The 11,576-nt window shown below is 39.5% G+C and overlaps 1 protein-coding gene across 1 annotated transcript in view; it reads right to left on the bottom strand.

Annotated features, from left to right (window-relative positions):
* Positions 1 to 7,382: 7,382 nt before the first annotated feature.
* Positions 7,383 to 11,576, bottom strand: part of DPY19L3 (dpy-19 like C-mannosyltransferase 3) — a 68,041-nt gene continuing 63,847 nt past the window's right edge. Inside the window, exon 19 of the mRNA XM_069457162.1 lies at positions 7,383 to 11,140. Within this exon, the coding sequence (XP_069313263.1) occupies positions 10,979 to 11,140 (162 nt within the window). The 3' untranslated portion in view covers positions 7,383 to 10,978. The remainder of the gene's footprint in view (positions 11,141 to 11,576) is intronic.

The following is an 11,576-nucleotide window of genomic DNA, read 5'->3' as shown; positions in this document are numbered from 1 at the left end:
ATTTTCTATTTTCATCTAGGCCCTAATAGTCTATTAGACTTGTGGCAGTTCAGTGCTTTTATGAAGGAAGTTCTTTAACTTCTTTTCTGTTTTGTTCCTCATAATGAAGAAATTATATTTTGGGATAAAATGGTCAAAGGCTTAATTTCTTTATCTTTTTCAATCTTATTACAAGTAAGAAGCTGAATCCTAAGTTAATAATTCAGCCAAAATTCTACAGAGCCAACTTATGTCTATCTTATTTAAAGACTGCGAACTTAAGAGTTTTATGCAAAAAGAAAAAAAAATCTTACTGGCGAGGTCCTCTTTTTCGTTTAATGTATCATGATAGAATATTGGCTAAAAGGAATGGACCTTTTAATTTTAAGAAGTCTTACCACAGGTCACTTTGTTATCTTAAAAGTGTTGTTTCACCTGTTTGGTGATTATGAAGCTATAAATCACTTTATAAACTGAGAATTCAAGGTTGACACATAAAATTAACCACCAGTACCTTTTTCTGTGCTGTTTTATCATTGTGGTAAGGTTTTGTGATATATCAGATCCAATAATTCTATGTTTAGCAAATGATCAGGTTTTATTGTCATGTTTTGTTTTGTTTTAGAATTTTGTCATATTTTCTTAATCATGATTTGATAAGGAGAAAATGGCCCTAGGAAAGAGCTTTTTCAAGGCGCGTGGGTACTTCTGTATGTAATACCGGAGATGGCTGAGGCAGGGCAGTGCTGGGCTTGGCTCCTGGCCCACAAAAGACAGAGAACATGACAAATAATGCTGACCATAAACAACTTTCAGTGCTACAGAACTCACCTCACTAGGCACAGGGACATGTATACCTTTGGTTTAATTTTCAAAAGAAGATTTTGTGCTGGGCACAGTAGTCCCCTCTTAACTACATTCTGAGACCCCCTGTGGATACCTGAAACCTCCAATAATACTGAACCCTATATATACTATGTTTTTCCTACGTATGCACATCTATGATAAAGTTTATAAATTAGGCATAGTAAGAGATGAACAGCTAATAAAATAGAACAATTATCATAATATGCCAGCATCACCACTCTTGAGCTTTGGGGCTGTTATTAAGTAAAAGAAGGGTTCCTTGAACACAAGCTCTGCCATACTGGGACAGTCGATCGGATAACAGCTACCGAGTGACCCACGAGTGGGTCTGCGCAGACAGCATGGAGTCGCTGGACTAAGGGAGGATTCACGTCCTGGGAGGGACAGAGTGGGATGTTGTGAGATTTCATCACATCACTCAGAACAGCACACATTTTAAGACATGAAATATTTCTGGAATTTTCCCTTTAATATTTTCGATGGTGGTTGACTGTGGGTAACTGAAACCGTGGAAAGCAAAACTGCAGATATGGGGGAACTACCGTACTGGTGTGTCCTTAACACTCGGGTTTTCACTGGTGCGAAAAGTGCAACTGTCTCTTCAACACTCTGTCTTCTACATCTCACCCTTGCACACCGTGCACATGGCCTCCCGCTGGGAGGAGGAGAGCGTCCTGAGTAGATGACGATCCGGGTTTCCTTGGGATCAATGATTCAATTGAATTGGATCAACGATCCAACAGAATGATTAAATTCTCCTAAGATTTAGAATCCACCAGTATCCATGTTGCTCCCTCCCACAAGGAGCTCTCGCTTCCTCCCGTCTCCCTGCTAAGGTCACCGGGAACATAATCTGTCTATCAAGACTTTCCTACACATGTGTTGGTATCTTTCGTCACTAACGTGGTATATTTGCTGATTCCTTGAAGGCTGTGTTTGTCACCTCGCCCTTAGTGTTGAAAGATAATCAGGCTGGGAATAGTATTCTAGGTGCAGGATAGTTTTCCGTCAAAATCTTGACCAAGTTGTTCTGTTATCTTTTAGTTGGGGTTGTTGATGGGAAGTCTACTGATTCTTGTTTCTTTGAAAGCTTCTAAGAGTTCTTTCTCTCTCTCGTCCTGAACTTCACACACTGGGTCTTGGGCAGGTCTCCCTTTCTTTCATTCTTTCTGTATGATGCTCTGTGGACTCGTCTCTTTTGAGCTGATTACTCTTTATTTTTTTTCTCTCCTCCCTTCTCCTTCTGGACCTCCAGCTGTTGAGAACTCCTGGTGCCTTTAGGCTTCCTGGTCTGCACGTATCCAGATCCACCACGCTGCTCCTCTCTTGCTCACTCTCTGCTCATCCTGTTCCTTGGCCCATCCACTCATTTCCAAGGCTCTTACATGTTCGTTTTCACACATCCCATTCTTGCTTCATGGATTCCCGGGAGGCATCCCCTTTTCTTCTGCCCCTGCTTGGCACAGCCTGCGGAGCAGAGTGAGCAGACCCACCTGTGGCCGCGGCTGCAGCGCTGGCCAGCATCTGGCTGGACACCCCAGGCCACCCCTCCTGCCTCAGCACCTCAGCTGCTCCCGTGTTCCACAGAAGTCCACTCCTGGGCATGTTTTAGGCCGGCAAGTCCTCCGAATCAGGCCCATCTGCCTTGTGAATGTCAGGGATTCCTCCTAGTCATGGGTTCATTGAAGGCACCCCTTCCTTTTTCAGTACTGTTCATAGATGTAAAAATGCAGACATGTATATGTGGGAGTATGTACACCTGCCATTTTTAGGCATTTACCGGGCACACCATCTTTATCTAGTCTCTCTGTGCAGTTCTGAAACTTCCATGAAATGATGTATTTTCCAAGATATTAAGGTAGTCTTGAGATTTTTCCCCCCCCTTTTTTTAGAGACAGAGTCCCACTCTTGTCACTCAGGCTGCAGTGCAGTGGTGTTATCATAGCTCACTGCAACCTCCAAGTCCCACCTCAGCCTCCTGAGTGGCTAGAACCGTTTTTAAGTGCACCACTGCGCTTGGCTAATTTTTAAATTTTTTTGTAGATAAGGTCTCATTATGGTGCCCAGGCTGGTCTTGAACTCCTGGACTCAAGTGCTCTTCCTGCCTTGGCCTCCCAAAGTGCTGGGATCACAGGTGTGAACCACTGTGCCCAGTGAGAGCAACATTCTTGATGGCTGCATGACATCTGTCGCATGCATGTACCATTGCTTATGTAACTAGTCTCTTATTAGAATATAATTTAGTACTATCATAAACATATACATAATAACTATCGTATACACGACTGGGAATTTCTCTCTAGCAATTACTTCTTCAGTTGCCTGTCCTTGGGATGTTACATATCCTATCTCCTGCCTTCCTTCCAGAGGTAACCACTATCCCAAAGCTTTTCTTTCCCTTGTTTAAAAATAAAAGTTTATTACATATATATGTATCCTTAAACAATATATTGTTTAGCCTCCCTTATTGAATTTTACAACAATTACATCATCCTGTATGTGGCTTTCCGCGACCTGCTTTTACCACTCGATACTGTATTTCTAAGATTCATCCGGATTGGTGCAGGTAGGTGCAGTTCATCCATTGTCACTACTGTAGTGAGAAGTCCATTCTGTGACTCTAGCTCTATGCAGCTGTTCTGTTGATGGACATTTGGATTACCGCCTTCTAAAATTTTTTTCCATTATAAATCATATTTCTTCTGAATAATCTTCCACGTCTCCTGGGGCACAAGTGCAGTATTTCCTCTAGGTGCACAATAGTGGGGAACTGCTGGGTCATAGAATATGCATGTGTTAAACTTTGCAAAATTGCCATGCTCTTTTCTAGAGGGATTTTGGCAGTTCACACTCTGACCAGCAGTGGGCAGTTCCCACGGGTCCACATGCTTACCAAAACACGTCAGGCTTCCTAATTGGGGCCAATCAACTGAGTAAAAAGCAGTATCTCACTGTAGGTTTTTTTTTAATCTTTATTATGAACCTTCTCAAATGTTCCTGAGTAGAGAGAATAGTATAACCGGCCCCTTCTCCTCATCGCCCCACTGAGGGTACTTACCCAAGTATTTTAAGGTGGATCACACACACACAGTGGTCTTCAGCTGCATTTCCCTGATGTCTAATGAGTTAAGGATAAATTTCACATGTACAGGCCATTCTGTGAAATGAGTGTCCATGCTTTTGTTTTCGTTTTTAGTATTTTGGGTGTATGTGCTTTTTTCTACTGGGTTATTTGCATGTTTTCTCTTACTGACTCGTGGCAGTTCTTCACACAGTCTGGACATCAGTCCTTTGGCTGGTTACACGTGCTGCAAACATTTTCCCCCGTTTGTGGCTTGCCTTTTCATTTTAATCTATATATACAGTAGTGCCCCCTTATCGGCAGTTTTGCTTTCCAGTTTCAGCTACCCAGTCAACTGTGGTCCAAAAGTATTAAACAGAAAACTCCAGAAATAAACAATTCATAAGTTTTAAATTCTGCACTGCACTGAGTAGCATGATGAAATCTTGCGCTGTCCTGCTCTGTGCCACCCAGATGTGAGTCATCCCTTTGTTTAGTGTGTCCAGCTGTCTACGCTACCTCTTACCTTACAGGAAAAAGCACAGTGTGGGTAGGGTCTGGTACTATCTGTGCTTTCAGGCATCCACTGTGGGTCTTGAGCCTATCCTTTAAGGATAAGGGAGCACTACTCTGGTTTGTTTTAAACTTTTCATTTTGAGATAATTTGAGACTTATGGAAGAGTTGCAACATAGTATAAAAAATTCCTGTATTCCCATTACCCACCTTCCCCTATATTAACATCTTACATAACTTGCATGGTATTTTTCAGTGAACAAAAGTTTTTTTTTTCTCTTTTTAGAGACAGGGTCTGACTATGTTGCCCAGGCTTAAGTACAGAGCTATTCACAGCCATGATCTCCTGGGTTCCAATGATCTCCTGCCTCAGCCTCCCAAATAGCTGGGACCACAGGCACATGCCAAATGTAAAATTTATTGATATTTTCTTTTATAGTTACTGCTTTCTGTGTCTTAAGAAATCCTTCTATACTCAAGATAATATGTTATCCTGTATTTTATTCTAGGCATTTTTAAAGTTTTTTCTTTCCAATTTAAACATTTATAATCCATGAGGAATTTTACCCATCGGGTAAAAGGTAGGGCTCCAATTTCACCTTTTCCTGTCCAGACTGTCCCAACCCCATTATGGAATGTTGTGTCTTGTAATGCCACCTCTGTCACACAGGGATTCCATATTTGCTAATGTCATAAGTGAGAGGCGTACCTTGGTGCAGGTTTAATGTACATTTCTCTTATACATTTGGAAATCTCTCTTAATAATTTCCAAAGGTGGAATGAGAAGTGCTGGGCAGGGGATTGCTGAGAACCTGTGACATGCTGGCCCTTTGTAAGGTCCAGGTACATCGCTTCATTTAATTCTCACCATGTCCTTATGAGACTCAGGATCATTACTTTCTCCATCCATGGGTGAGGACACTGCGCTCACGGAACAAGGGCGGTGCTGAGCGATGGCTCTGACCAGGCCTGGGTGGCTCCACAGTTCCATCCCTGCAATACCTTCAGGGCTGGTGATCCAGCATCAGAGGTGGGGATGGTGTCCTTTGTGTCTCCTCTCCTGCTGCTGAGATGCAGTCAGTGCAGGGCTTCTTGGCCACGTCAGACACTGGTCTGTTCAATGTCCGCTTCCTCCTTGGCTGGCTCCTTTTCTAACTGTTCCCTCTCAGAACATTCAGCTTTATTCACAGAAATAATCTTGCTTTAAACACACAAACTTTTATGATCTTTCTAAAGACTTAATCAATCACTGACCATGGGACGAAGTTGAATGGATTTTCTGAGTTAGGCCAAAGAGTTTTTTTTTCCAATTGATAGTTTTGTTTGTCTGGGGTTAAACTTGAGCTTTTGTGACTTTAGGATTAAAAAAAAAAGATATGGGCCGGGCGCGGTGGCTCACGCCTGTAATCCTAGCACTCTGGGAGGCCGAGGTGGGCGGATCGTTTGAGCTCAGGAGTTCGAGACCAGCCTGAGCAAGAGCGAGACCCCACCTCTACTAAAAATAGAAAGAAATTATATGGACAGCTAAAAATATATATAGAAAAAATTAGCCGGGCATGGTGGTGCATGCCTGTAGTCCCAGCTACTCGGGAGGCTGAGGCAGGAGGATCGCTTGAGCTCAGGAGTTTGAGGTTGCTGTGAGCTAGGCAGACGCCACAGCACTCACTCTAGCCTGGGCAACAGAGTGAGACTCTGTCTCAAAAAAAAAAAAAAAAAAAAAAAAAAAAAAAAGATATGGCTCTAAACTGTCCAATGACATATTTGGCTACAATTATTTACATGTCTGTTTAAACAAATTGGATGTGACACCCATTTGATACCCTAGTGCTTTTGAGTAATGTGCTTTTGGTATGTAAATGGTCTGGAGCCCTAAGGGTCTATTTCTGTGCAGCCTTCAGATTTGTCTTCATTTACTGTGCGGGGAGACGGTGTAAGGAATTACAGCTGACAGAAAGGGCTCAGAGGGTGCTTTCAGCTCTCGTTTTTCGCCTCTCTAGACAATACCCATATGCACATCTTTATCAATGACATGAGTTTGGTGTTGTAACAAAAAACTCATCACCAAATTCTAGGTCAAGGATATTTTCTTGTATGTCTTCTTCTAGAAGTTCTGTAGTTTTACAGTTTACATTTAGGTCTGTATTCATCTGAGTTAACTTTTGTGAAAGGTGTAAGGTCTATATCTAGGTACGTTTTTGTGTATGTGGACGTCCTTGAAAGACATAATCCACCAAAACTCACACAAGGAGAAACAGATAATTTGAGTAGCCCTGTATCTACTAGTGAAATTGAATCAACAATTAATAACCTTCAAGAAAAGAGAAAAAAAAAAAAAAAAAAAAGCATCATGCCCAGATGGTCTAAAATCTCACTGGTGAATTCTACCAAACATTTAAGGAAGAAATAATACCAATTCTCCACAATCTCCTCCAGAAAACAGAATCAGAGAAAACACTTCATGATTCATTCTTTGAGGCTAGTGTTAATTTAATATCAACACGAAGGGAATAATTCATGAATAAAAAAACTGGTAAGTTGGACTTTACTAAAATTAATAACGTCTTCTCTGTGCAAGACACTGTTGAGCAAATGAAAAGACAAGACATGGCATGGGAGAAAATATTATTAAAACACATATCTGATAATGGACTTGAATCTAAAATATCCAAGTAACTCTTAAAACTTAATAACAAAGAAAATATCCCAATTAAAAAACAGGCAAAAGATCTAAACAGACATTTCACCAAAGAAGATACAGAGATGTAAAAAGCATGTGAACAGATACTCAACATCATCTGTCATTAGGGAAATGGAAATTAAAACTACAATATCATTACACACCTACCAGAGTGGCTGAAATCCAGCTGATTTACTCTATTTAGCAAATATTTAATCACTTCAATAAGCAGGTTCCTTCGTTTTTGACCTTCAAAGAAATGTAAGACACTCACCTCGTATAACTTAAAAAGAACTTTACTTAGTATATAATCTCCAAACAATTCTGTACGACAAATTATAAAACCTCTTTGTAAGATTTTACCCATAAGATGTCAAAAACTGAAAATCAATTGCCACAAGAAAGTAAGCAACCCTCTCATCTCAAAAGCTTTTTTCCATGAACGAACACTCTTAGGCCAAAAGGTTGCCATGTATAAAGCATTTGGGGAGCATATTAACCAACATATATAATCTGACAACATTTTAGTATCTTCCCATTGATTCCAAGATTTGAATTGAATTTTAAAAATCAAATACTTCTATGTTAATTCGGATAGATTTTGGCCAAAGCTAAAATTTTTACCTTATAGACAAAGTTAATGTAGAATCAGAAAAAACATTTTTATTTTTCGTTAACTGTGAAATAAAGATGCAGATCCGATGAAGCATCTATATATGCCCTTGCCACCTGGCAGCACCCACTCAAAACATACACACAGTTAGAGACCTGATCTCACAAAGGGCAAGAAATCATCTTTAAGAGGACAGCAAATTGTCTAGGTAACACCCATTTGAAATGAATCCCTATTTTAACAAAAGCCTGTAATAAAAGTCACTGGAACCTTTCAACTATAACAGAATCTCTCATAACTGTTGTGATCAGTACCAGTAGTTGGTCATTTAATGAAGTAAGTAGGTTAAAGCAGGATATCATAACTTAAAATGTGGAATTGTACATTTATTTGCTAATCTTCTGATGTACAGACAAAGTCTTTCTTTTGTATGAGGGTCCAATGACTGCAGTTCTACTTCTTGCATAAATCACACCAATAACATGATTTGGGTACATTTTAATATTTTCCTATTGGTTTAGATATTTTAAAGGTGGAATGAGTACTTAAGTAAATCTGCAAAGCAATCTAAGCTCAGAAATTTTCTTGATTTTTATGTTTTCCTCAATATTTTATGATTTTCCTAACCACATCTAATTGACAAGCAACCTTTCTCAGCAACTCAACTTTTATCAAATCTTACCAAAGCATTCAATTTAATTTTTGCAGAAATAACTCTTTCTTTTTACACCTGTAGTTCCTAGGTTTATGTAAGTGAGTTGTCTGTTTACAATAAGAAGTAGAACTTGCATGGAGAAGTTTGGTGTGGGCATAGAACTCAAGGGCGGGAGGGAGCAAGAGCACTGTGAACACCGGGGAGCAGCCTCCCAGCTGTGCTGGGGCAGGAAGATCCCAAGAGGGACGGAGACTTCCGGGTCTGGAGAGTCACAGAAGCAGAGTCAGTTAAGAGCACTTCTGCTGTACTTAGAGGGTCTTTTGACTGCTAACTCAGAAGCAAAATCAAGTAGTTTTTCTATCCATAAAATACAGAGCCACTATTTGTGGCTATTACCAAGTATTAATACAGCCACCAAGGTCTGTGTGGCACGGGGCTTAGGACACAGTTCTCGTGCTTCAGTTTATTAGGAGAGGCTAGAAACCAGAGCCAGAAGTCAGATAGATGCTTTTCCTCTCTGTCCTCATGTGTACTTCAATGAGAAGGTCACGTAAGACAATACCAATGCGTGCTAAAAATATTTAACATGATTCGTTGAGAGACCTGGTCATCAGGAAAAACTTTACTGTACATGGTCACAGTGTCTTGGAAAGAGTGTAGTATGGATTCTGTCTTGCAAGATTGTTTTGGCACTTTGTATTTTTCACTGAAGACTGACACTAAATGTTTTGGCAACAATGGTACCTAAACAATGAAAAAAAAATCACTGTATGCCATCACTGTGGTGATGATAAGCATAAAGATTTAAGTACATGTTTTGTATATTGAGACTCCAAATGCCCAAATGCTTAGATGAAAACATATAGAAATATTTAAAATAAATTTAGACACATCTGAAAAGGTAACAGAGGATTTTAAAAACAAAACCACACAGTCTGACAAACTGTACCTTACATGTGCTTGGTTTCAATTAGAGTAAGGCACTCGCTGAAGGATGCTCTGACCCATGCTGTCAGCTCCAACAGGCATGCATCACTGCTGGCTTAAAGTTTCAGTACTGATTAAAATGCCTTATTATTGTATTATCCTAAACTGTAGTGGTCTCCAACCTTATTAAGGGATATAGGAAAGATATAATTTGAAAGTTTCAGTTGTATAATTTAATAACCCAACTATTCTCAACATTTATTTAAATACCTTTTGATAAAAGCTGAGTATCCTTGTGTCCAACATGACAGTGTAAAAATTTTTTTGAATGCTGCTTGGTAAGTAGCAGCTGACTGTAAGATCATTTGAAAACGTGATGTATCCATCTCGATGCCTATGGTAATTTACTTCAATACAACTGCAAGGAGAAATATTTGCATCATTTCCAACTGGCAAGAACAGGGAAGAAAGCTAATTTCATTAGTCATCTTTGATTTAATTAAGTGCTCATATCAGCAACTTTTACAGGTACTCATCATTGGAAATTAATTATAAAAACAATTATCAAAAAATCTTGAGCAGGTACATATAATCCTCTTTGTTGTTACAAATAAGCATGACTTAGAGGCACTTGGTTACCTTTTATGAAGGAAAAGAATAATGCTGCCAGGGCCCTCACAGTAAGATTGGAGACCACAAGTCAAACTTGGTATGAAAATGCTGTCTGCTAAAAATACTGTATTAGTGAACTAGTTAAGATATAACATTTTAAAAATATTCAGACTTTGCAAGTTCTAGGCTGCAAAAAATACAAAGGGTAAAAACACAAAAAGTTTACAAAATTTTGCAAACCCAATAAATTGAAGTGAGTAAGAAATAAAGCAAAACTATTTTACTTGCAGTAGAGAGAGGTTAAAAGAGTATCAGGTTTTAAAATAACACTGAACAGTAACAAATTCTACTTGTCTACATACATTTCTGCCCCTTTAAGGACTTACAGTATGGAAATTGTAACACTTTTCTGTGCCCAGCATTAAAACACACACATACACACACACTCTCTCTCTCAGCAGACCACACACACTACTGACATGGTACATATTACCTTTCAGAGTGTAACAAAATGTTTGATACAAAGATCTAACATGATTTTTTTTGTTAATGTTAAAAACATGACAATTGGAAAGCATTGTAAAATATTAAAGTGAAACAGGACAATAAAGAACTTTTAAAAAAAGCCACCAATTGGCCTTCACTAATGAAATAACATTAAATAATTTAATCATCTTTTCAATTCGACTCAGCCATACCTGCCTTAAGTCAACTGAAAATTAGAAGCATTTCAAGTCCTGAACAGGCTCTCATCTTCCTACGTGGTATGCGGCTGTCCAGGCTACCTATGGAACACATATTCTCCCCAGCAACAAATTCTACACCACTCTTAGAAAGCTGTGAATGTTCAGGCTAAAGAACATTGATGGAAAAGATACAGACGAGACAAAATGACTTGAGCTCGCAGAAGATACTTTTGAGGACGGTAATGCTTGTGTAAACATTGGTAAGAACTTACTCATATCACAGCTTTAAGGTGCCGGCTACCTACGTACATAGGAAACCTTATCTACTGAGTTTCATTAGGATGCAGTTTTGCTGTATCAAAAATAGAGACTGGACAGAAATCCTTGTTACTTGTTTCTAGACAGCTTGTAAACGTGGAACGTTTTGTTCTGAAACACTCTGGTGAAGTGGGCCACGTAGGGAGGCAGGTTTCTCTTGATTTCTTCGCAGAAGCGAGGGTGGTCTGCAGGCTTCAAATCGGGGTCATTCTCTCCGGGGCCATCCATCATCTAAAACCCAAACAAACCCAAATACAATTTGGAAGGAAAATTGTATTTATAAAAGACAACAGATACAGGAATAGGTATCGGGTTTCTTTATCAATGTTATGTTAGTGAAATTAAATTACAGTATTTCAGTGTCAATGGCTACTTGGAGATCATCTGGTCCACCCTCTCCCCCTTCCGAAGCACAAAATGAGGCTGAGAAGGGAGTACAGTGTCACACAATGATTGCCATTAATGGCAAAGCCAGAAGCAGAACTCAGACCTCCTTGTTCTCAGGAACATACTATACTCTTTCCAACAAAAATGAAATACAGAGGACTACCACGACCAGAGAAAGTTCTCTAGCTCATCAGATGGCCAAGTTAGAACACGGTACACACAAAGCAAAAATTAAATGTATGTCTTTGGTCTGTACCACCTCTGAATTCAAGATAGCTTG

This window comes from Eulemur rufifrons, chromosome 24, assembly GCF_041146395.1.
Source record: "Eulemur rufifrons isolate Redbay chromosome 24, OSU_ERuf_1, whole genome shotgun sequence".
Taxonomy (NCBI): domain Eukaryota; kingdom Metazoa; phylum Chordata; class Mammalia; order Primates; family Lemuridae; genus Eulemur; species Eulemur rufifrons.
Note: the sequence above shows the minus strand (reverse complement) of the source record. Positions and strands in the feature narration are given on the sequence as shown.